This window comes from Salvelinus alpinus, chromosome 3, assembly GCF_045679555.1.
Source record: "Salvelinus alpinus chromosome 3, SLU_Salpinus.1, whole genome shotgun sequence".
Lineage (NCBI taxonomy): Eukaryota > Metazoa > Chordata > Actinopteri > Salmoniformes > Salmonidae > Salvelinus > Salvelinus alpinus.
Genome location: NC_092088.1, coordinates 29103376 through 29131120, shown reverse-complemented (window position 1 = coordinate 29131120; position 27745 = coordinate 29103376). Strand labels below are relative to the sequence as shown.

At 42.8% G+C, this 27745-nt stretch overlaps 1 protein-coding gene across 8 annotated transcripts in view; it reads right to left on the bottom strand.

Moving 5' to 3' along the window:
* The window catches only part of svild (supervillin d), a 105363-nt gene that overhangs the window by 70094 nt on the left and 7524 nt on the right, over positions 1 to 27745 (bottom strand). For 7 of the 8 annotated variants that reach the window (XM_071392457.1, XM_071392459.1, XM_071392460.1 and 4 more), the window contains exon 2: positions 5352 to 5894. In XM_071392457.1, the coding sequence (XP_071248558.1) occupies positions 5352 to 5716 (365 nt within the window). In that variant the 5' untranslated portion in view covers positions 5717 to 5894. Of the gene's footprint in view, positions 1 to 5351; positions 5895 to 19920; positions 20069 to 27745 lie in introns of those variants that run through there. The other variant, XM_071392458.1, reaches the window with a different exon arrangement.

Below are 27745 nucleotides of genomic sequence, written 5' to 3'. Positions count from 1 at the left end.
TGTTGCGCGCCTGAAGCTCTTGCTAGAAAATTAGCAGTTCTCAACTGTTAGCAGTCTTTTACTGGCAGTAAGAATGGATGATGGCCATCATTTTGAATGTCATCATACAGTTCGGCCTATTATTACATTTATATTATATTTAACAAACCAAACATTGAAATAGCGTTATGTAAAGTAAAAATCCAAACCTGTCCATGCATCATACTGGTATATAGTAAAATACGATTTACCGCCAAGACTGGAGGCCAGTGTCTTTGGTTAACCTGGAATTGAATCACTCCCAACACCACAATTACTGGTGTTTACTACAAGCACTGCATGAGTTTACACAGCACAAAACAACACTTGGCCGAGGAAGAGAGGTTTAACCACCCACCCACTAGGCTATACCAGACAAAATAAAATATTGGTAGACCGAGAGTCATCCGTTCTTTCGACCAATCGATTGGTAATTTAAAAAAAACATGTTTAAACATGTATTTTTCCATATATAGACACAACCTGTTTGAATAAAGTCAACTATATGTAGGCTACTGAGCTTGTCTGATGCTTTAAGCACTGCAAATAAAAATGAAGACACAGAAATGACTAAAGAGGGAGCCAGAGATCAATATAGCCTAACCAGTAGAAGAAAAAAAACCTGTTCCCGATCTCCACCTCCCGCAAACATTGCAGCCCGCAGGTGGAAAATATGCTGATAAAAATAAATATCCTATAAATCACTGCAAAGAAATTGAAACATTGTATCAACTATTAACTTGGTTCAGACTCGTGCTAGCAGACTTGCAACATTGTATAAAAAATTCTGGGCCCTCAGAGTTACACACTGCAGTGAGCTCCTGACAGACAGACACAGCTGTAGGCTATTTGCGCAAGGGATAAGAAGTAAATCAGGTATTTTTTTTTGAACATCAGAGCATTATTTTTTCCCCTTCATTCTGAGCGGTTATCTAAAGGGAGAGAGATGGAAATATTTTTCAAATAGGCTACATTGAGGAACTATTGTCATTCTCAATAGATGTAAATACAGACTGTTTTCTTGATATTTGAGGCAAAGAAAAAAAGCTCCACATTGATGGTGAGTTAAGACAATCAGAAATAGTATCAGATCCCCAAATGGGCACATTTATAGGTCTACATTTGCACGCAGGCCAGGTAGCCTAGGCCTACTTCTATGTGTAATCAGGTACGTGTCCTTACTCAAGATTGACAGGAGTGTGCCAAACAAAAGACAATTAATAAATTGACAACTGGTAAATGGAATGAAATCAACCAAAACTTTTTTTCTCACAACTGTATCCTAGGTTGTGCGCTCCGCAAACAACATGTCCACTCCTACAATGACAACGGTAAGACTGTAATAATAATATATTGAAGGCATTAACAGAAATGACCATAACCAAACAAGCATTATTGATTAGAAATGATGGGAATTAAGGGTAGGCTAAATGTACTACTGGTGATACTGGTGTACCATCCCCGCTCCTGCAATGGATTAGTCCTCTCAGACAGGCGTGAATCAGACAGGTGTCTGATCTGCCATACATTTTTGTATATATTGCCACTGCTCGAGTAAAAAAAATAAAAATATTGGTCGACCAACAGCCTATCGACTGTTGAGGGTTCAGTGAATGTGTGAAAACCAGCCTGACCCTAACATCTGAGCATACCTGAGCACAACAACATACCTGCCTTACTTAACACCCACTCCATCACCTGCAAACAATAACAACAATGTTACGGTGTCGCACTGGAATGTGTTCCGGAATTCTTCCGATGGCATTGAGGAGTACACCACATCAGTCACTGACTTTATCAATAAGTGCATTGAGGATGTCGTCCCCACAGTGACTGTACGTACATACCCCAACCAGAAGCCATGGATTACAGGCAACATTAGCACTGAGCTAAAGGGTAGAGCTGCCACTTTCAAGGAGCGTGACTCACACCCAGAAGCTTATAAGAAATCCCGCTATGCCCTCACGCGAAACATCACAGGCAAAGCGTCAATACAGGACTAAGATCGAATCATACTACACCGGCTCCGACACGCATCTGATGTGGCAGGGAATGCAAACTATTACAGACTACAAAGGGAAGCAGAGCCGAGAGCTGCCCAGTGACACGAGCCTACCAGATGAGCTAAATAACTTCTATGCTCGCTTCGAGGCAAGTAACACTGAAAAATACATGAGAGCATCAGCTGTTCCAGACAACTGTGTGATCGTGCTCTCCGCAGCCGATGTAAGACCTTTAAACAGGTCAATATTCACAAGGCAGCAGGGCCAGAAGGATTACCAGGATGTGTACTCTGAGCATGCGCTGACGAACTGGCAAGTGTCTTCACTGACATTTTCAACCTCTCCCTGTCTGAGTCTGTAATACCAACATGTTTCAAGCAGACCACCTTAGTGTTCTTGGGCACAGGGACTAAGGTAACCTGCCTAAATGACTACCGACCCGTAGCACTCACGTCTGTAGCCATGAAATGCTTTGAAAGGCTGGTCATGGCTCACATCAACACCATTATCCCAGAAACCCTAGACCCACTTCAATTTGCATACCGCACCAACAGATCCACAGATGATGCAATCTCTATTGCACTCCACACTGCCCTTTCACACCTGGACAAAAGGAACACCTATGTGAGAACGCTATTCATTGACTACAGCTCAGCATTCAACACCATAGTGCCCTCAAAGCTCATCACTAAGCTACAGGATCCTTGACTTCCTGACGGGCCATCCCCAGGTGGTAAGGGTAGGGAACAACACATCCGCCATGCTGATCCTCAACACAAGCACCCCTCAGTAGTGCATGCTCAGTCCCCTCCTGTACTCCCTGTTCACTCATGACTGCACGGCCAGGCACGACTCCAACACCATAATCAAGTTTGCCGATGACACAACAGTGGTAGGCCTGATCACCAACAACGATGAGACAGCCTATAGGGAGGTCATCAGAGACCTGACCATGTGGGGCAAGGACAAAAACCTCTCCCTCAACCTAATCAAGACAAAGGAGATGATCTAGGACTGCAGGAAAAGGAGGACCGAGCACGCCCCTATTCTCGTCGACGGGGCTGTAGTGGAGCAGGTTGAGAGCTTCAAGTTCCACATCACCAACAAACTAACATGGTCCAAGCACACCAAGACAGTCGTGAAGAGGGCACGACAAAACCTATTCGCCCTCAGGAGACAGAAAAGATTTAGCATGGGTCCTCAGATCCTCAAAAGGTTTTACAGCTGCACCATTAGAGCATCCTGATTGGTTGCATCACTGCCTGGTATGGCAACTGCTCAGCTTCCGACCGCAAGGCACTAGAGGGTAGCGCTTCTGAAGCTAAGCAGGGTTAGTCCTGGTCGGTCCCTAGATAGGAGACCAGATGCTGCTGGAAGTGGTGTTGGAGGGCAAGTAGGAGGCACTCTTTACTCAGGTCTAAAAAAAATATTCCAACGCCCCAGGGCAGTGATTGCCCTGTGTAGGGTGCCGTCTTTCGAATGGGACGTTAAACGGGTGTCCTGACTCTCTGTGGTCACTAAAGATCCCATGGCACTTATCGTAAGAGTAGGGGTGTTAACCCCGGTGTCCTGGCTAAATTCCCAAGCTGTCCCTCATACTATCACGGTCACTTAATCATCCCCAGCTTACAATTGGTTCATTCATCCCCCTCTCCCCTGTAACTATTCCTCAGGTCGTTGCTGTAAATGAGAATGTGTTCTCAGTTAACTTACCTGGTAAAATAACGGTAAAATAAGATAAATAAAAGGAAGTACGTACGGCCCAGTATATCACTGGGGCCAAGCTTCCTGCCATCCAGGACCTCTATACCAGGCGGTGTCAGAGGAAGGCCCTAAAAATTGTCAAAGACTCCAGCCACCCTAGTCATCGACTTATCTGCTACCGCACGGCAAGCAGTACAGGAGCGCCATGTCTAGGTCCAAGAGGCTTCTAAACAGCTTCTACCCCCAAGCCATAAGACTCCTGAACAGCTAATCAAATGGCAACCCAGACTATTTGCATTGCACCCTCTCTTCTACGCTGCTGATACTCTCTGTTATTATCTATGCATAGTGACTTTAACTCTACCTTTATGTAGATATTACCTCAATTACCTCGACACCGGTGCCCCTGCACATTGACTCTGTACCCGTACACCCTGTATATAGCCCCACTATTATTATTTTACTGCTGCTCTTTAATTATTTGTTATTCTTAGCTCTTACTTTTATGGGGGGGGGGGTATTTTCTTAAAACTGTATTGTTGGTTAAAGGCTTGTAAGTAAGCATTTCACTGTTGTATTTGAGGCATGTGACAAATAAAATTTGATTTGATTCAACAGCATGGGCCACAAAGAGACTAGGAGATTAGGTCAAAATGTGTGCCAAGACGTTTAAGTGACACGCAAGCACGACAACACCCTCAAGCAGAATATTATCTCCGCATAACTACACTTTGACTGCATGTGAAGAAACATGTAAAATGCCACAGGTCTTCCGGGAGGGCATTGCAACATAATACAATGAGTGCATGCCTTTCCTAATCAACATGTAGTAAGGAGACGATAAGATCTGACGAGCAGTCAGTCAGACTTATCTAGTTCAATAAGGAGGGGGCTGGAAGCTTTGGCACAAACTACGGTGCATGTTCCAACTCGTTCAAATTCAACCCCGTACTCTCACTCATTCTCTCCTCTTTTCAGTCGGTCCATCTCCCCCTCCTCTGCTACACTCATCCCCTCAAGCTGCTTGTCAGGAGCCAACAGGCTTATGCGCACTAGGCAGAATATTTGGGATGATTACAGGGAAAAGATCCCAAATGGAGGAAAGGACATGTTTTGCTTCATCCATGTGCAGACGTCGAGGACATTGTTGGCAGCGAATGAGTTTTGTTCCTAAATCTCCACTCCCTATGCAGCATTTCCATGTTGTTTATTCTCGAAAAGGCTAAAACACTCCCATTCCGATGAATAGCTGTAGATTGAACCATAACAAGAATCTAAGATGTCATAACATGCAGCAAAACATGTCTCAGCAAAAGCATTTGGCATATGTGCCATTTCCCAACTAACTGAATTTGTCCATCTCTGGACATTCCAGAATGGTTCCCTCCAAAAAGGAGTGATATGATAGCAGCATGACTAAACTATCCTGATCTCTTATAAGGAGGGGTGTATGGTGATGAACCACTGACAATTGCAGCTTCCCCCTTAGATTAGTCTCCAGACAGGGTGCCCCAAAGGCCCCGATAGCAACGTCCAACCCTCTGGCAGAACAACTGTCAATTGAAACCAGGCGGGTGGAGGCTGCAAAAGAGCTAGGAGTGGACAAGGGGAGTTGACCGGACTCACCTGTGATTAGAGTTAAGCCTCTTGGTGGCAGCAGGCTTTGACGGGCCAGGTGTATCCAGTTGGGCCTCCTCATCCCCCCCGGTCTCCTGGGAGGACTCGCTGTCAACAGACTCGTCGCGGTCTTCCATCCTACTCCTGGAGGCCCGGCTAGATAACGTCTGCTCGGACTTGGAGCTTTTGTCCTCCGGCTTCTCTTCCTCAGAAGTCTCACCAGCTTTCCTGTCCCTCCTGGTGTACTTAGAGCCGACTTCCTCAGTGTTTCCGTAGCGCTCCGCCAGCTCTCTCCTCCTCTCGGCTTTGTAGCGGGCGATGCGCTCAGCCTTGGTCTCCAAGGCAGAATTCTGGATGGTGTCTACGGCATCCATTTTGTCGTGCCTCCTTTTTAAGTCCTCTCGCTTCACTCAATATCCGGGGGTTTGAGGAGCCTCCTCTCCACTGGACACCACCAGATCAAAAGGAGTCACAGGAGTTGTTCAGACGTTGATGGTTTTGCAGTTGGTCTCCCCTCGAAGGACGATGGACCACGTCATTAAAATCATCTCTCTGTTGGAACAAATCAAGAGAGACAACGTTTTGTATTGCAACAAGCGAAAAAGGCTATGTGAGACTTCCAAACACTTAACAAAAATTACCAGGACTGGGCCATTAGGATATATACAGTCTCTGCTGGGTGCAATTGGAACTGGATGTAACTGCCTGGATAAACAAGAGCCCAACCCTGCCTAGCCCAACCCCAGCTAATGAACCCCCGGTGAGAGTGAAGTCAGCCAACTCAGCTCAAAGACAATACAGGCCCCCACAGCAGACTGCCGCACTGAGACTCTCACATAACCTCTCAAGGATATTTAATCCCCTCACATAGAGGAAAAGGGAGAGAGAGAGAGAGAGGGAGAGAGAATCAGAAAAAGAGTGGGAAAACAGCCGTCCAACAGAAATTCTCAATCTACAGTTTCTCAACATTCAGTTAACTGGAGGCAGATATCCTTGCTTAATCTGGACTTGAATGGCATCCAACGCTACAAATCATTCCGTGTTTACTACGGAAAGCACTGCACAGGCTTACAAAAACAGCAAAAGCCACTTGGCTTAAGAGACGTTCCACAATTACGGACGCAAATAAAAACTCACACCAGTAAAAATCCACACAACCAAGTGAACCATCGGCATGCCCAGAACACTATACACAAAGCACAAAAACACCCCAGGAGCTGTAGAGAAAGTAATGGGTATGTGGAGGTATGTTTATATAAGTGGGGGCAGGGATCGAGGGTTAACGTGACGTTCTGGGATCCCTACAGTAAAGGGGCAAGGGGTAATTTAGCACATCTGGGATTGCACATTCAATAGCGCTTAGTCAGAAGGGGGGGGGGGGGGTAATAGAGAGAGGGGGAGAGTAGAGAGGCAAGGACTCTACAGGAGAGAAGAAAGAGGGGGGAAGAAAGTGTGGGGGTAGGGTTGTGCAAGAGGGGAAGGGGGAGTCAGAAGAAAGTAGGTGGGATGAGAGAGGAGAAGAGAAAGGGAGAGGGGTCGCAGAAGGGAGAAGGTAGTGGTTGGAAGGGGGAGAACAGGAGAGGTGGGTGTCAGACTGTAGAATATTGGAAAATCGAGAGTTACATATTGGGATATTATTTTTGACAATATCACAATATAATTTTTCCACTAGTTTGCTGTACCCGCACCAAAACTGCAGTATTTTTCCTTCATAGCTCATTCTCCATCTTCTTTTTAAATAGGGAGCCCATTTGTTCTCAGAACTTTTATTTCCAAGACTGATCAAAACTTGTTTTCTCATGGCTCTCTTGTCCCTCTGCAGCAACATATTTGGAACATCGAATCACAATACATATACAGTATAGAATAATGAGTATCATGAGAATCGCAATACATATTGTATCGTCACCTAGGTATCGTGATAATATCATATCGCGAGGTCCCTGGCAAATCCCTGCACTACTAGAGTAAATTAGCTGTCTTGGGGGGACCATTTCTGTAAGGGTGACAGGGGTTCATAAATCTCCCAATATACACCAACCACCTGCAGAGCCAAATAGTGGACCAAGAAATTAGAACAATTCAGAACAAGAATATGAAAGTCCTTGAGTGGCCCAGCTAAGACTTGAATCCCATTGAAAATCTGTGGAAAGACTTGCTGTTCACTGCCGCTCCCCATCTAACTTAACAGAGCTTGAGAAAATTCCTAAATCCAGATGTGCAAAGCTGATCCACACATACCCAAAACGACTCAAAGCTGTAACCACCGCCAAAGACGCTTCAACAAAGTATTGACTCTGGTGTGAATACTCATTTAATTTACATATTTCTATATTTAAAATGTTTAACAAATTTGCTAAAAATTCTAAAAACATGTTCTCACTTTGTCATTATGAGGTATTGTGTGTAGATGTGTGGGGGAAAATGCATACATTTTGATTTCATGCTGTAACAAAATGTGAAATTAGTCAAGGGGTATGAATACTTTATGAAGGCACTGTAGCATAATAAAAGCGAAATCAATTTCAATGTTTCATTCTAGCCTGTGATGATGTAAGCACAAGCGGAATCCCTGGGGTTATTTGGCTTTATGAGTTTACAAACTTGCTCCAACTTGAGATGGAATATTCGGAAACAAAATAGGATTTTCTTGATCATAAAGAAAGCTCTACTTCAGCGGTCACCAACCGGCCGATTGCGATACAAAAATACAAACTCTGCCTACCTGGCCGACCGGGAGATTTGTGGCTAAATCGAGTGCGCTTACTGTGCATAGCTCCAATCACCGTGCCATTAGCTCCCACGACCCCGGCCACAGCAAAGGTTGGTACTAGCCTACGTGAGATTGTATAACCATGACCAGAGAGAGACTGTCAAAGAATACAGCAAATATCTGCGGTGTTTATGAGTGAGTTTTTATTCACGACTGTCAACACTGTTTTTAATTCAACACTATTGCAAAACATAAAAACACGCTTCTCCCTACTTCCACTGGTGCTGCAGCTGCAATTAATGAGTAGCCAAGTGTATTGATAGCCCTGTATTTTATTACTACTATTAGCAGCTCGCCATGTCCATTTTAATATCAAGGAATATTTCACTTTATCTGGTCAAAAGGAACAATGTGAATTAGTGCATGAGGCAGACGTGGATGAGGTACAACTCGAATTCAAAGTTCACAGTTGTCTTTGAAAGCACCATGAATATCAGATGCAGGTCCCATCAGTCTAGTAAAATAAAGTATTATTTCAATTTATGCTCAGCTGTGCCTCACAAGCACTACACCAACTTATCTATTTTGTTATCAAAGCTCAAGTTTTGAAATATACTATTGCCTGAGAATAATAATATTGGCAGCCCAGGCCAGGCATATAGCCAATATGCTGTGATAATGTATTAGTCCTACTGCACAAGCCTCATTCCTAGAGAACTGTTTTTATTAGGTTAATGTTACATTTAAGTCATGATTTATTTTTTATTTATTTTTTAAATCGGAGCGGTAGATCTCCGCTTGCTTTTTGACTGTGAAAGAGATCTTGACTCAGAAAAGGTTGGTGAACACTGCACCTCTTGGTGCTGGGCCAGTTAGAGCACTGTATTATGGAGTCTCCTTTGTTTGAGCACCAGATAAAAATCAGGAGTTGCTTCGACCCAAGTTAGCCTGCTAATTCATCTCGCTTCATACCTCACTACCCTGGGATTCTCCCTGACCTGAGTTGAGTAGATAATCTCTGGGGCATCGAAAACTCATGCCGCCATTGATTTCTAACTCATCCAATATCAATCCCAAACATAGGCTTATAAATCTCCTAATGAAGGCAACATTTCCCTTGAGGTTTCAATGTTGATTTCGGGCCTCTGAATACACTGACGTAACTCACAAAGTCATCCCAGAGTCCACTCTGTATTACTCTCTCACTACCTATAAAAGGAGTTTTGAATAACACACTAAAGCTTGATCGTGCAGATCGAAAACAAAGAGCCTGCTTTGTTTGGAAGCCGACTTTGTTATTTCAACCGAACAAGGAGAAGAAAATCAAAGTTGTGAGTCATACTGAAGATATTATCACCCCTATTAGGGAACAGTGAACTCACCTAAAGACATGCAAAACATTTTTTTTATTTTTTATTACCCTTTACCTTATGGTATTTAAAAAAAATAAGTTGCACCATGGCTGGAGAGCATGTGGGAACATGCAAAGCTGAAGGCACAGAGAAGCTCTCTCAACAAGCCAGTGTCTGAGAGACACTAGTAATGTCCCTGTAAAATAACAGATGTTAGGCTGATTAAAGAAGAAAATTTCAAAATAGAACAGACCTCATCTATTTCAATGAAGTAGAAGTAATGCCTGTGCAACCCACATCTTTGTTTTGTGGTTTTGTTGAGTGACAACAGTCAATGTGTCAGAAGAGATAAAACCCCAAAACATGGCATTTATATGCATTGCAAAAGAAGATAGTATTCCTATTTATTTTTTATTCTAAACACCACCAGTCAAACACTCCATCATTTTGGCTTGTCCAAATTGGATGTGTAAATATGGCACTACCATGCCATGTAAACAAAGTCCACATCCAGTGTTTGACAGCTTGAGTGAGCTCTGACATGTCCTTGCCCCAGGGGAGAGGTTATGGGCCTTGAGGAACCTCTGTCTCAACAATGGCCAAGTATGTCACTTCCTGACTGGGAGTCATATCCTCTTTCATAAAAGCACAATTAAATGGCAGCATTGTATTCATCATAAGCTAGGCAACTCTCCAAAACCCTCGGTCTTGGGGGTGTCGGGTGAAGAGGGGGCACTGGTTTTAAGTGGGTTCAAAGGGCAGATTTCCCCTCACATAGAAACTTCAATCCATGATCATTATAATGTTCTCCCCCCCCCCCCCCCCCTCCCCCCGAGTTACAGACCACTAGCATGCAGCCTTGCCCATCACTTGCAAATCTCAGCATTAATAAGAGTCCACCTTTTTGACCTTGTGGGAGATCTGTCGACATGCCCTTGAGCAGGGCGTTGATCCTGGTTGCTTCTGTGTGTCGCTCTGGATGGGCGTCTGTTAGATGACTAATGTGATGTAGTTGTTGAGTTGCTTCACTGCAAGTATATTGTACGTTTTAAACATTCAATAAAACATTATTATTATTGAATTTTTTTAAAGAGTCCATCCACTTATGGAGCCCGTATGCCACATGGGGGTAGAGACTACTACAGCCCAGTGGATTAAAGACCCTTAACTCCGAGGGAAGAGACTTTCCCCATGATCTTTTACGATGACATCCCATCCTAACGTTTATCTACGGTCGCCTTATCTTTTTGGCCTGTAACAAATCCAACAGGTCAGATGATTCACATAGGGAAACAACATGGCCTGTGCTCTAAATAGGCTTTAAAATCAGAGTAATTGAAAATACAGTTCAAATCAAATGTTATTGGTCACAAACACATGGTTAGCAGATGTTAATGCGAGTGTAGCGAAATGCTTGTGCTTCTAGTTCCAACAGTGTAGTAATATCTAACAAGTAATCTAACAATTCCCCAACAACTACCTAATACACACAAATCTAAAGGGGTGAATAAGAATATGTACATATAAGTATATGGATGAGCGATGGCCAAGCAGCATAGGCAAGGTGCAGTAGATGGTATAAAATACAGTATATACATGTGATATGAGTAATGTAAGATATGTAAACATTATTAAAGTGGCATTATTTAAAGTGGCATTGTTTAAAGTGACTAGTGATCCATTTATTAAAGTGTCCAGTGATTGGGTCTCAGTGTAGGCAGCAGCCTCACTGAGTTAGTGATGGCTATTTAACAGTCCGATGGCCTTGAGATAGAAGCTGTTACTCAATCTCTCGGTCCCAGCTTTGATGCACCTGTACTGACCTCGCCTTCTGGATGATAGTGGTGTGAACAGGCAGTGGCTCGGCTGGTTGTTGTCCTTGATGATCTTTTTGGCCTTCCTGTGACATCGGGGGCTGTAGGTGTCATGGAGGGCAGGTAGTTTGCCCCCGGTGATGCGTTGTGCAGGCCGCACCACCCTCTGGAGAGCCTTGCGGTTGAGGGCGGTGCAGTTGCCGTACCAGGCTGTGATACAGCCCGACAGGATGCTCTCAATTGTGCATCTGTAAAAGTTTGTCAGGGTTTTGGGTGACAGGCCAAATTTCTTCAGCCTCCTGAGGTGTGGATAGGGGGGTGCTCCCTCTGCTGTTTCCTGAAGTCCACGATCATATCCTTTGTTTTATTGACGTTGAGTGAGAGGTTGTTTTCCTGACACCACACTCCGAGAGCCCTCACCTCCTCCCTGTAGGCTGTCTCGTCGTTGTTGGTAATCAAACCCACTACTGTTGTGTCGTCTGCAAACTTGATGATTGAGTTGGAGGCGTGCATGGCCACGCAGTCGTGGGTGAACAGGGAGTACAGGAGAGGTCTGAGCACACACCCTTGTGGGGCCCCAGTGTTTAGGGTCAGCGAAGTGGAGATGTTGTTTCCTACCTTCACCACAGTGTGCAGTGTGCAGTGTGATGGCAATTGCGTCATCTGTGGACCTGTTGGGGCAGTATGCAAACCGAAGTGGATCTAGGGTGGCGGTGATATGATCCTTGACTAGCCTCTCAAAGCACTTCATGATGACGTGAGTGCTACGGGGCGGTAGTCATTTAGTTCAGTTATCTTTTGCCTTCTTGGGTACAGGAACAATGGTAGCCATCTTGAAGCATGTGGGGACAACAGACTGGGATAGGGAGTGATTAAATATGTCTATAAACACACCAGCCAGCTGGTCTGCGCATGCTCTGAGGACGCGGCTAGGGATGCTGTCTGGGCCAGCAGCCTTGCGAGGGTTAACAAGTTTAAATGTTCAACTTTTGTAGTCCGTGATTTCCTGTAGACCCTGCCACATACGTCTCATGTATGAGCCGTTGAATTGCGACTCCACCTTGTCCCTGTACCGGCATTCCGCTTGTTTGATTGCCTTGCGGAGTGAATAACTACACTGTTTATATACAGCCATGTCTCCAAATCTCTTTCTACGGTTAAATGCGGTGGATCGCGCTTTCAGTATTACGCGAATGCCACCATCCATCCGCGGTTTCTGGTTAGGGTAGGTTATAAATGGTCACAGTGAGTACGACGTCTCCAATGCACTTATTTATAAAACGCACTCACCGAGTCAGCGTATAGGTCAATATTGTCCTCTGAGGCTGATCTGAACATATTCCAGTCCGCGTGATCAAAACTTGAACGTACATGAGGTTCAAATAAAGTGCTGTCAATCAGTGGTGTAAAGTACTTAAGTAGTACTTTCAAGTATTTTTACATAAGTAGTTTTTTTGGATATCTGTACTTTACTATTTATATTTTTGACAACTTTTACTTTAATACATTCCTTTAAAAAAAAAATGTTTAAGTACTTTCTACTCCATACATTTTCCCTGACACCCAAAAGTACTCGATACATTTTGAATGCTTAGCAGGACAGGAAAATGGTCTAATTCACACACTTATCAATAGAACATCCCTGGTCATCCCAACTGCCTCTGATCTGGCGGACTCACCAAACACATGCTTCGTTTGGAAATGATGTCTGAATGTTGGAGCATGCCCCTAGCTATCCGTAAATAAATAAACAAACAAGAAAATGGTGCCGTCTGGTTTGCTTATTATAAGGAATTTGAAATGAATTATACTTTTGATACTTAAGTATATTTTAGCAATAACATTTACTTTTGATACTTAAGTACATTTAAAGCCAAATACTTTTAGACTTTTACTCAAGTAGGATTTTACTGGGTGACTCACTTTTACTTGTGTCATTTTATATTAAGGTATCTTTACTTTTAGTAGTACGACAATTGGGTACTTTTTCCACCACTGCTGTAAATGCACCCTTCCCTGGTTTGAAAGTTTACAAAGCAGATACAGAGTTCATAGTTCACCGTGTACATTAATAGGTGCAGGTGATAGTGGGACTGTCGACATGAGTGTGTGTGGGTGTGTGAGGGGGTGGGGGCAAAAAGGGACAGGATCAGGCTACTTTAGTGACTGGTCTTCGAGGTAAAGGACCATAGCAGTTTGCAAAGTTAAGGGGGGGGGTTGTGGCCAATGGTGCAGTTTTAGAGGCTCTCCTCTTTGCTGGAGACATTTGGTTGTTTTAAAGCTGGTTTCCTGCGATTATACACATTTTGCTATGGCTTATGCCTTATGCTATCTCAGTGACTCAAACATTTTAACAAAATAGGGGCCTCATGCCATGACATTTTTGGAATTTCAGATTCTCCCACTTTTTTGGAGGGGGGGCAGCTATGATTTAGCAGCGGCGATGATTTAGCAACTATGCTATTCATGATAATCACAGCTGATTTACGGATTACAACAGCTGAGTGTTGTAAGAGATTTCTCACCAGCTACACATGCAACAGCACCATTTCATACAACAACAAGAACCGTTGAAGGGAGGGTGGGTCACAACACGACAGGATCCCATTTCCTAGTCCACCTCACAGGTGTCACTATCTAAACGTGTGAAGAACGTGCCACCTTTGGAAAAACATACCACACATAGGACCTTGGAGGTTAGCTGCATTTATGAACAAGTTCATGTGTTCATTCTTTATAGGTCTGGGACAAGGCCCAGGCATAAAGGCTGCATCGGGGGCCAAACCACTGACCTGTAGTCCATTAGTCTTCAGATTCTTTAGGAACTCGCATGTCCACACAAGAACACGGGGCAGGAATGCAGCCACCACCCTTGGATCAATTTGGGAGCAAGGGAAAACAACTGCTTTGGCTGTATGCATTTCTGACAGTAACACTCTTGGAATTAGTTCAAAGGAATGTCAAAACTGGGGTATCTATTCAAAAAAGGCACAATTCTGGTTGTACACAAGCTCTTGTCAGTTCATCTATCAAATGATTATCAGTTAGTTGCACTACCCCTTTAAAATCTACCACAGAAACCACAGCAAGACATCAGTCTCTAAATGACAGGAGTCGCAGCACCAATGTAATGAACACTGGCCCTAAATGCTGATTCACGGTAAGTGTCTGGTAACACCTTTTTAACAAGACACTCAATTACCATGTTAGGCTAATGACCAAGTGTAGTTCATAACACAAACACTCAATTGACAATTAATTGGTTTAAAGTGAAGCGATGCACTAACATGCACGTAAACACTTGTTTGAAACAGATGCAAAGCCCAATGCTTTGGAAAGTCTGGAATATCTGTTGAGTGAAAATGCTTTGCAGTTATAAAACTGAGGAAGAGCTCCTAAGCTTAATAGTTATAGCCTAATCGTGTCCAATCATGTCTTGAGCCATATTCATTCCATGTAATTTCAGCATGCCAAGCCAAGATCACCCACAATCATTTCAGTGGTTAGAAACAGAAAATAATGGCTTTCCTGAAACATTTTGTTGAAATGTAATTTGATCTAGGAGAGAACAGCAATAAAAGCGGCATCTGGTACTTTCGGACTAAATTTATGGTAAATAATGACAAATGACTCTGAACAGGGGAACACTGCATAGTATGAAGAAGCAATACTCCAAACTGCATATTCCTACTACTTGTCAGACAGAGAACTGATACTGTATACTGGTTGTTGGGGTGGGATTGGCATAGGGTGTGGGGAGTATGTGGGTGGCTTTTGACCATGTTATTGGATTACTCATGTCTTACTCATTGGTAGGAAGAAGTTTGGTCCAAATTGAATGTTGTATACTATATTTCTTGAATATTATCTGAATTTTATAAATTAGAAAAGGTCAAATTGGGTGCAATCATATTTGGGGACCTTATTTGATTTTTCTTATTCAATTCAGTCTGGTATGAGAATGGTAGCCTCTATCTGCAAAAGCAGGGTGTTTGCGGGAAGCTGAGTATCTTGGATATTGATCTGTGACTTAAAATCTTTGGTGTTACTTACTACCATATGGGCAAACAAATGTATAAGGGCAGGCTGAGCCGATGACCTCATTTCAAGATGGCTGCTACCTACATTACAGTTAGCGTTGTGACGCAATAACGAAATAAACGGGGAATATGTCGATACACACCGAAAGCCGGGACTCCACAGATCATGAGGATGTCTTATTTGTCTGCCTGTGACCTATCGTTATTGATCACCAGCCCAGAGAGTCAAAATGTTTATTTTACACAATGTTTTCAGCAAACATCTTACAAGGTAAGCTTCGATTTGGTCTGTATTTGAGCTATAGCTACATGGGGAGGGGGAATTACATTAATCCTTACATTGGTAGGAACACATCTAGCCTATTGCCAATGTTATTTGATGATGTATGACTTAAATGGCAACATCGAATATCCACCGAGTCTTCATCGACCTGGCCAAGGCTTTCGACTGTCAATCACCGCATTCTTATCGGCAGACTCAACAGCCTTGGTTTATCAAATGACTGCCTCGCCTGGTTCACCAACTACATCCCAGACAGAGTTCAGTGTGTCAAATCGGAGGGCCTGTTGTCCGGACCTCTGGCAGTCTCTATGGGGGTACCACAGGGTTCAATTCTCGGGCCTACTCTTTTCTCAGTACATATCAACGATGTCGCTCTTGCTGCGGGTGATTCCCTGATCTACCTCTACGCAGACGTCACCATTCTGTATACATCTGGCCCTCCTTTGGGCACTGTGTTAACAAACCTCCAAATGAGCTTCAATGCCATACAACACTCCTTCCGTGGCCTCCATCTGTTCTTAAACGCTAGTAAAACTAAATGCATGCTTTTCAACCGTTCGCTGCCCGCATCCGCCCGCCCGCATCACTACTCTGGACAGTTCTGACCTAGAATATGTGGACAACTACAAATACCTAGGTGTCTGGCTAGACTGTAAACTCTCCTTCCAGACTCATATTAAACATCTCCAATCCAAAATTAAATCTAGAATCGGCTTCCTATTTCGCAACAAAGCCTCCTTCACTCACGCCGCCAAACATACCCACGTAAAACTGACTATCCTACCGATCCTCGACTGCGGCACTGTCATTTATAAAATAGCCTCCAACACTCTACTCAGCAAATTGGATGCAGTCTATCACAGTGCCATCCGTTTTGTCACCAAAGCCCCACCACTGCGACCTATATGCTCTTGTCGGCTGGCCCTCGCTACATATTCGTCGCCAGACCCACTGGCTCCAGGTCATCTATAAGTCTTTGCTAGGTAAAGCTCCGCCTCATCTCAACTCACTGGTCACGATAACAACACCAGCACGCACTCCAGCAGGTGTCTCTCACTGGTCATCCCCAAAGCCAACACCTACTTTGGCTGCCTTTCCTTCCAGTTCTCTGCTGCCAATGACTGGAATGAATTGCAAAAATTGAGACTTATATTTCCCTCACTAACTTTAAACATCAGCTATCGGAGCAGCTAACCGATCGCTGCAGCTGTACATAGCCCATCTGTAAATAGCCCATTCAATCTACCTACCTCATCCCCATATTGTTTTTATTTACTTTTCTGCTCTATTCCACACCAGTATTTCTACTTGCACATCATCATCATCTGCATATCTATCACTCCAGTGTTATTTTTGCTGAATTGTAATTACTTCGCTACTATGGCCTATTTATTGTAGCCAATGGGATAAGCTTTCCAGGGATATACAGTTGATCTGGGTGGGACAAAACAACGCCTAGAACCTTTAATGCGTAATGCAAACTATTGCTACCTGGCTCAGAGATGAGACGCACCGAGCACGCTACATTACATCGTAAACAGATTTCATCGCTTTAATTTCATCGCTTTAGCATAAAAGATGGCTTCTTATGGGGGAGAAAAAGTTAAAGAATATCTAACAGGAAGCTAAAAAGGCAGCAGCTATGAATAAACATACCGATATAGAACCTTTGAATAAAATACTGGTCGGACTCGGATGAGGGGAGCAATTTGGACAATGAGTGTTCCGCCTCAGCCGACGAAGATCGCTTTCTAGAAGGATTGGAACCACTTTTAGACCTGTAAGTAAATTATTTTCATGAATTTCCTGTATGTATATCGTTTTTAACAACTTGTCTGCTATTTGTGCTTTGGATTTGGTTTACATAGGCCTATGTAACAAGTCATTTCAATGTTGTATAATTCCAAAGTAGTTATTTTCTATGTTTCATATTAGTTCACTGTTTGCTGTTCTGTTTCATCCTTGTAACTTTGGAGGCCACTAAACTCTCATGCCCATTCTTTACTACATTGTGTTACTGTTTCGATTGGGAGTGTGTGCTTCACACCTATGTGAGTCACAGTACAGATAAAGTTTAGACTTGGTGTTTTTACTTTACAGTAATGTCGTTTTGTAAATTTAGTCAACTGTAATTCCGTGTGTCTTACAACAATATATCCCTTTAGAGGATGCAGAGGATTTGGATGATGACATTTGGGAGACACCCCTCCCCAGCAAGTGCCCCCGCCGGTCAAGGTCTTCACCCCCCACTGCTATGTCAATCATCCCATCGGATGGTTCTGCATCCACTTTTGATAGACCTTTTATTCTTTTCTTTTTTTTAAGAAAATAGGACAAATGGTGCCACAAGCCCCTAAGAAAATCTGTTTCCCCAAGACCAAGGTAAAGGTCATGACAAAGACAGCGGAGAGGGGGACCATACATTGGATCAGGACTAACAAGCTGCTTTTTGTGAAATGGAAGGACACTAGGAAAGTAACCATGCTCACCATACAGCATAAGGCATTCAACAACCATGTCTCAAGGAGGGTGAAAAAGGAAGAATGTAGTCCTTCACAGGAATGGGGACAATGGCAGCATGGGGGGTGTCGACCTGGTAGTAGCCTCCACAAGACCAGGAAGTGGTAGAATACTTTTTTTTTTACTACTTTGTGAACAATGCTACAGTAAATGTTTTCATTCTCCACAAGCAGATGGAAGGCCAACCTTTTTGCTTTGGCCGAGAGCAGCTGGTTTTGGAAATGGTTGAATTGGGGGCTCCAAGCAACCTCACAACCATTACAATCCCCCCCCCCACTCAAGGTGAGTGCCACTATCCAACACACATGCCAAAAGGAACAACTGCAAGCATTGCACAAAACACAGGTGAGGGGGTTAAATGCCAGATCTTCTGTCCGAAATGCCAGTTCGCTGTGTGTTTCCTGGCAGAGAGGGACTGCTTCAAAGACTAATCACGACATGCACAAGCTACAGTGAAAGTGAAATCTAATCATCTACACCTGGGATGTAAAACGAACACCATCGGTAAATAGTTCCGTTTATTTCTATTTTTGCACCACTTTTAGTGAAGGACGTGTGTAAACAAGTGTGTGTCTGATAAGAAATGTTTATATATCTTTATGTATATCTGTTGCTTTAATATTGTTTTGTAAACAGTTCATTTGTATGTGGGACCAATACATTGAATATGCCTGGGCTAAACGTTCAGGAACTTTGAAGAGGTTGAGAAAACACTTGGATAACCCCTGAATGTCCCGACACCACCACAAGAAATGTAGTTTTATAGTTAACAATAACTTTTAGGCACATCCACTGTGCAGAAATTACCACATTCGGAAACTTTGGAGGTTGAAAGGACACTTGAATGTACCCTGGATACTCTATAACACCAATGTTTGAGTGAGGCTGATAAAAAAATTGTTTTTATACTGAACAAATCACATTTAGGGATTGCAAATATGTAATATCACTGGAATTTTCTAATTTACAGACATATGCCACTTTGGAGAGGTTAGGGACACTTGGAAACGTCCCGTAACCACACCTGACACAACTTACTAAAACATCTGCCCATTTCTAGTTGTTAGGTCTATCAATTCCATTTTTCTGATATCGTTCGCATGTTGTGGAAGCCATCTGATGCGTTTCCAGGTCTGGGCATCATTAATTCACTTATAACTTGTCAATGAAAGATAACTTTTAAAAAAAAATAAAAAAAAATTATTTTGTGTGTGCTTGGTCTTGTGTATTCTGAACTACGTAACTTCTATCTTCTTCTTCTTATTATTATTATCTCCCAGATGTCTTCTTTCCAAAGATACCAAGTTTTGGCATGTCAGAATCATGTAATTACACATGAATAGCAGTTACTTTTGGGTATGTAAAAAAAAAAGTTCAACTTAATTTCAGAGATCAAATATTTCAACAAAATAATGTTTCAGGAATGCTAATTGTTCCCAAACTACAGAAACGATTTCAGAACAATCGGAGATGGTGGGTGTCGAAAATGTCTTTCTTGTGCCTTTTGTAGTGGAACGACCCCATAGAGACATTCAAGCATAGGCTTCCTTCCCTTTGCACCCTGGGAAGAGCCAGTTAAACAAAATCGCCAGCTCCTGACATTCACATTCTTCCTGAGGGAGGAGGGTGGAAACTTTTGTCCACAGTGAGAAAACCAGGTGCCAGTGTTCAGCTGCTGAAGACAGCAAGCAAACAGGCAAGGCCAGTAGTCTCCGTTATAAAAGTCTCTCACCCGTGGCAAGTCAAAGCGATTTGCCATCAAGTGCAAGCACCCACAGAGAGGAGAATAAAATGAGTGAGAGAAATAGGGTACGCCACTGAGATATTACAGTATCTTATGAAAAATATAGCCTTACCTTTTCCTGTAGGCTACACTATGCCTCTAGTTGAAAATAACGTTAAGGAAAAAGTGTCAAACTAAGACCGGCAGACGCACATCTCCGGACAGCAGCAAAAGTGTGTGAGTTTCCTGTCCCGTTTCTAGCAGTATGCGAATCCAGACGGGTCATGTGACCAGGCAGCGAGAGGAGACGAAGCTCAGTATGGGTCATCAGCCCGTAATCCAATAACGCTATCTGACATCTACATGTGCTAAGCAGCAGCTTAGGCCAAAACTATTTAACCAACCACAGGCGAAAAACGCCATAGGGGCGGGGCCATGGTGCCATGCATTTCCACCCCATACCGTAATAGACCGCATACTGGAAAACCAATGTGTTTCCCATTACAAAGCCATAGAGGCTGATGCTCATCGTATGGCAGTTTAAGGGCCCAGAGTGCCATCATCGGCAAAACGAGGGCTTAATTACAATTGCAGAAACTTTTAACACTAGTATCCACTCCTCCACGAGGTTATTCTGCTAATAAAGAGCTTTAAAGGGAACGCTGACAGCTTGGGCGGGTTTTGCATGGCAGGCCCCTTTATTGATGTGACTCATCCCTTCCTTGTGCTTTAGTTGGTGGGAATAGAGAGGGGAAGGGAGAGGGGGGGGGGGGGTAAGGGAAGGGGGTGTTGTGGGGGCAGATTTTCTGTTTTGTGGGGCATGAGTCACCAGGGTGCCAAGAGGCTCTTGTCTGGTGATACCGGGGGGTGAGGAGGTTGAAAGGGGAGCGCAGGATGGGGTAAAAACAAGGTCTGAGGCAAATCGGTCAAACACAGACACACACACTCCTCCCCAGCCAGATCCCTTTAACCCACACAGTCCCACCGACTAACCAGCCACCCACTGTCTGCTGTTGACATAACAACCAAGCCTAGTCATGCCCCTCAACTCCATTTTGCCTTTATAACTGTAAAGTTATGTATATTTAAACTGACTGGGTTCTGTTGTATTTACTGATACAGTGAAAGCTTGTAGCTACACTGAAAAAGTGGGTTGCTTCCTTTAATTCCTCAGGAGTGCCTTTGAGAGACAATGGCTATTGTTTCGCAAATACACACTGTGGTAATGTGGTTTACACACGACACACCCAATGGGAAAGCACTGTTAAATTCTATTCCTCGATTTGTGCTCTGGTTTCTTAGTGATCCCCTTTGTCCCAGTCTTCCGGCTTTCTGTTTGCCTTAGTCAAACGTGAAGGAAATGAATTGAAAACAGACAAAAATATGTGGGCCTGTATCTGCACAGCAGCACATAGACACTGTGCTGTAGACAAGGGTACAAAGTACCACACAGAAGTACGCAATACAGTGCATTACGACACACAGACGTCCTGCTGGCCTACAGAGCATTCAGGAAGTATTCATACCCCTTGACTTATTACACTTTGTGTTACAACCTGCATTCAAAACGTATTAAATATATATTTTTACTCACCCATCTACACACAATACCCCATAATGACAAAGTGAAGACATGTTTTTAGGAATGTTTGCAAATTTATTGAAAATGAAATACAGAAATCTAATTTACAAAAAGTATTCACACCCCTGAGTCAATACTTTGTAGAAGCACCTTTGGGAGCAATTACAGCTGTGAGTCTTTCTGGGTAAGTCTCTAAGAGCATTACAAACCTGGACTGTGCAACATTTTCCCATTATTCTTTTCAAAATCCTTCAAGCTCTGTCAAATTAGTTGTTGATCATTGCTAGACAACCATTTTCAGGTCTTTAAGTCAAAACTGTAACTCGGCCAATCAGGACCCCTCACGGTCTTCTTGGTAACCAATTCGTGTAGATTTGGCCTTGCGTTTTAGGTTATTGTCCTGCTGAAAGGTGACATCTCCAAGTGTCTGGTGGAAAGCAGACAACCAGGTTTTCCTCTAGAATTTTGTCTGTGCTTATGGAATTATGTTATTCTGTACAAGCTTCCTTCTTTTCACTCTGTCAATTAAGTTAGTATTGTGGAGTAACTACAATATTGCTGATCCAATCCTCAGTTTTCTCCTATCATGGTGAAATCCCTGAGGGGTTTCCTCCCTCTCCGGCAACGGAGTTAGGAAGGACACCTGTATTGTTGTAGTGACTGGGTGTATTGATACACCAACCAAAGTGTAATTAATAACTTCACCATGCTCCAACGGATATTCAATGTCTGCTTTACCAATAGGGGCCCTACTTTGAGAGGCATTTGAAAACCTCCCTGGTCTTTGTGGTTGAATCTGTGTTTGAAATTCACTGCTCAACTGAGGGGCCTTACAGATCATTGTGGAGTTCAGAGATGAGGTAGTCATTCAAATCATGTTAAACAGTAGTGCAAACTATGTTACTTGTTAAACAGATTTTTAATCCTTAACTTATTTGCCATAACATAGGGGTTATTTTTCATTTGTAAACATTTCTAAAAACCTAATTCCACTTTGGCATTATGCGGTATTGGGTGTAGGCCAGTGACAAAATCTAAATTTAATACATTTTAAATTAAGGCTGTAACACAACAAAATGTGGAAAAAGTCCAGGGTTGTGAATACTTTCTGAAGGCACTGTATTATCAAAGAGGAAGGGTGGTGTGTTTTTGTGTCCATTATCAGACTGACAGATCGGGAATTCCCCGTAACCGGCGCTCAGACAAACTCATACCATGCGTGGCGTGCCCAGCTGGACTGTTCTCAAAGGGCTACTGCAGCCAGAGTAGACACACAGGAAGTCTTTATGAGAGCAATGTAGTATCTTACTAACACACGTCCGCACCCTTCATCAAATAACACCCTTTGTCCCCAAAACAATTGCACTGGGTTACCTTGGCTTGAGTAGCCTTCAATGACTTATATAAACCCTGGATTGCTGATGCTGTGTACTGGCAAATGACAGGCTTTGAAACCACCGGTCAGCCATATTGGCACTCCCCAGAAGGAGCAGTCCTCCATAATAATGAAAGGAATTCTACAGTATTTCAATTAAAATGTTAAAGGACAAAATTACATGTATTTAACTAAATTTGTTGTAGTGGAGACAGTAACATTAGAACTTTCAAAAAAGTATACTTCAAGGAAAATGTTTTAATATATTTAAGTTCAGCTCACATAATATAATTAAAATATGCATTAAGGTGTTTAATATAATAAATGTGGCAAAAACAAATGTAGTAATGATTAATAAAATGTATTTCTATAGCTTCCAAAATATATATATATTTTTTTACAATGGTGGGGGGAGTGCCAAGATGGAGGCGTGGTGGATTCAAAACAGAGCCCCGTCAGTCATCTACTGTACATACACATCCTTGGTAGCCTTCAACACTAAAATTGACAAACGAACTGACTCCTTACTCCAGTATGTTTTAAAAGTGTCAATCTATAAAAATAATTTTTTTAATTATATACAATGCGCTTCTTTGGATCACAGTGATATTGTTGATACAAATGATATAAGCACTCTCCTGGTAGTGATTCCCAAGAGCACCCCTTGGGGAAACTGCATTGCAGATTGGAAAAACTGACAGACTAAATTGGAAAGGTGGTTACTCTAGGATATCAAAAAAGAGACCACGTTAAAATGCTCTCTATGTGGAAACCGTCAAATTAGCTTACGTCAACGCAACAGTCTCAGGTTAGATGTAGAGGAATGTCACTTTACAGCCTCAGTCTGGCCTACTGTAGAGGACAAAGACATCTAGACAGAGAGGGAGAGAGAGGAAAGGAAGGAAGAAAGAGGCGGATAGTGTGGGGAGGGGGGGGGACATAGCGAGGTGGAATGATTCATCCAGCCTATCCAACTCATGGGGTCTCGGGGCATCCACCAGACACCATCTGGACTGCTGGAACTCTAACGAGGAGTCGCCGTTAGGGGGTCTTCTGTACAGGCAGAGGGGGATGGGTTAGTAAATCCCAGAGATACAGTACATCAGATTTTAACCCTTCTGGACAACGCACCAAAATCAGCTAGCCTACTTTCTACCTGATAGTCTACTTTGCAGTTGATGGGTTAGGGCCCAGAGATACAGTAAAACAAACTGAACCTTTATGGGACCAGGCCTAACAGTTGACTTTTATAAAACAAAATGCTACAAAATCAACCACAGCTCAACTACATGCTAAAGGAAGGAATTACCAGATGTGGGATTAACACAAACAAAACCAGATAGCCTACTTGCTAAATATGAACTATGTAGAAACTGGAAACATACGTAGGCTGATGCAGGAGTTTCTCCTGTAATGTGAGATTTCCTGAATGGAAATAAAAGGGTCTATCATTTGCATCGCCACCAGAGCTACCTCAGAGTTTGTGCCCTCTTATGAAAAGTTTATGATGATGATTGGCTGGATAATGACCCAAGTATGAATGAGAGGCCAATTAGATGAAGTGGACATTCTGTCCAGTCAACTACAATGTTTTTTCAAGTGTCATGTATGGACTGCAGTACTTCAACAGAGAACAATCCAGAGACCCAAACAAGGCTTTTACTATGACTCCATATGCAGCCAGACCCTGGCACATTAGTCTTCGTGTCGCTCGTTGTATCGGAAATGCTGTCCAGATATATACACTTCAAATCATAGTTGGACTGATTGTCAACATATGCTCAATGTCACTGTGTCATCAATTACTGAATTCACACACTTCACATATACTAAATCACAGGACAAATTAGCTTATCTTCTTTTTGAGAGAGTGGCCGCTTTACAATGTCCACAAACTACTAGCGAGATTTACAAATATGTCTTCGAGGAGATTAGCCTCCTGGCTAACCCAAGCACCCTTCCCCTGGGAGTTCCTATTGCTCATATTGTCACATCCCCTCCACTCACTGTAAATATTTACAGAGTGAAACTGCCTGCCGAGACGGCCATTATGGTTCCCCACCCCCGTTGACTGCTGAGGAAAAAGGATGGGTCGGGGGATTTGTTTAAAAGGTCGCAGTTAGACCTTTTTTTTTTTTAATTGTGCAGTCGAACAATATACAATGTATTCCTATGTAATATATCAAGGCATTTAAATTAGGTTTTGAGCTCATTTAAGCCCCTCACAATCCAGGAAATGATCTTTAAATTACCAGTTGCATATGATTACTCAAACATTCTCAAAGTGCCTACTGACAATTGAATATCCAGTGGGCACTTGTTTCTGAACTATCAAGTAATACAGGCATAACCAGGGTTATTGATTTCAACTGTACTGTATTGAATCGACTGTTCTTGGACTGTACAGTCAAGTACAAGTGCCGTTCGGAATAAAAAATGATTCTGATCTTCCTGTGGCCATCCACAACTTTAAACTTATTGCATGTACAATATACTATGCTTTTATAACATGCAGTGCATTCGGAAAGTTCAGACCCCTTGACTTTTACATTTTGTTACATTACAGCATCATTCTAAAATGGATACAATAAATTTTTCCTTCATCAATCTACACACAATACCCCACAATGACAAAGCAAAAACAGGTCTTTAGAAAATATTTGCTAATTTATAACAGGAAATATCACTTTTTCTCCTGAGCGCTCAGGACCTCCGCCCCCCAGTCTAAGGTTTGCCTTCCAACATGACGACGACCATAAGCACACAGCCAAGACATAGCAGGGGGGGGGCTTCGGGACAAGTCTCAATGTCCTTGAGTGGCCCAGCCAAAGCATGGACTTGAACCCCATCAAACATCTCTAGAGACCTGAAAATAGCTGTGCAGCGACACTCCCCATTCAACCTGACAGAGCTTGAGAGGATCTGCAGAGAATAATGGGAGAAATTGCACACTCCCACTCAAGTCTAGAGAGTGTGCAATTTGCATTCTGACTGGAGGAATGTCCACCAGAGCTGTTGCCAGAGAACTTAATGTTAATTTCTCTACCACAAGCCACCGCCAACGCTGTTTCAGAGTATTTAGCAATACGTCCAACGGGCCTCATAACCGCAGACCACGTGTAACCACTCCAGGACCTCCACATTCGGCTTCTTCACCTGCGGGATCGTGACCAAGCTTGTACCATCATACCCAAGAAGAGTCGAGGCTGTAATCGCTGCCAAAGGTGCTTCAAAGTACTGAGTAAAGGGTCTGAATCCTTATGTAAATGTGATCTGTTTTTTTATTTAATACATTTGCAAACATTTCTGAAAACCTTTTTTTACTTTGTCATTATGGGGTATTGTGTGTAGATTGATGAGGTGGGGAAAACAATTTAATCCATTTTAGAATAAGGCTGTATTGTAACAAAATGTGGAAAATGTCAACAGGTCTGAATACTTTCTGAATGCATTGAACAAAAATATAAACGAAACATGTAAAGTGTTAGTCCATGTTTCATGAGCTGAAATAAAAGATCCCAGAATTGTTTCATATGCACAAAATCTTATGTCTCAAATGTTGTCCACCAATTTGATTACATCCCTGTTAGTGAACATTTTGCCTTGGCCAATATAATCCATCCACCTGACAGGTGTGGCATATCAAGAAGCTGATTAAACAGCATGATCATTACACAGGTGCACCTTGAGCTGGTGACAAAAGGCCACTAAAATGTGCAGTTGTCACAACACAACGCCACAGATGTCTCAAGTCTAGGGAGTGTGCAATTTGCATTCTGACTGCAGGAATGTCCACCAAAGCTGTTGCCAGAGAATTGAATGTTAATTTCTCTACCACAAGCCACCTCCAACACTGTTTCAGAGTATTTGGCAATACGTCCAACGGGCCTCATAACCACAGACCACGTGTAACCACTCCAGGACCTCCACATTCGGCTTCTTCACCTGCGGGATCGTGACCCAGACAGTTGATGATACTGAGTAGTATATTGGTCGGTAATAAAGCCTGATTGACTGGGCCTGGCTCCTCAGTGGGTGGGCCTAGGTCACAAGTAGATGGGGCCTACATCCTCCCAGGCACACTCACGGCTACGCCCCTGCACAGTTATGTGAAATCCATAGATTAGGGCCTAATGAATTTATTACAATTAACTGTTCCTTACATGAACTTTAACTCAGTAAAATCTTTGAAATTGTTGCATGTTGCACTTATATTTTTGTTCAGTATAGTTACTAGCTATTCATCCTTGACATCATACTTGAATTAATGTAGGTACACTAATGGCCCTTCAGCCTGATGGCAATGGATCAAAGCCAGCCAATGTTTATGTCAGGTGTCATTAGGGTTGCACATTTTGGGGAATAGTCAGAGGTGAAAATATTGTGGAAATATATTTGAATTAATGGAAATACACACAAATTAATATTAATACCATTTAAAATGTAGATGTTTTTTTGCATTGGATATATTTACCATATCATATGGAGACAGAACAATTTAGTTACAAATTGAACTTGAATAAAATGAGTTGACTTCACATGGGATGATTCCACTGAACACCAAAAGAAAGGGAATATTGAATGATCCCCAAGGATCCATCGCATCTCCCAAAAACGTTTAACATACATCTGTAAAATGATAGTCTAGGATGTAAAGCTTTGGTCGTCTTCCTCTCAGGCTTCCATGTCTTCTCCCTGGACCTCGTCAATGTCCACCTCTTGAACATCAGACTCTGAGGCCTCATCTTCACTGTCATTTCTGCAAGCAGAGTCTGAACATCAGACAGGATGGCATTGTCTCCCTCAATCCGTGCAATGGTTACTGCTATAGGTTTCAGGAATTTCAGGCTGCTTACCACTCTCACCCAAAATACATCCAGGAGGATCCTCTTGATGGGGCTGTCCATATCGGCAGACTGTAATATTGCCATTTCTTGGAGAGACTCCTTCCCCTCCAGGAGACTGTCAAACATGATGACAACACCACCCCAACGGGTGTTG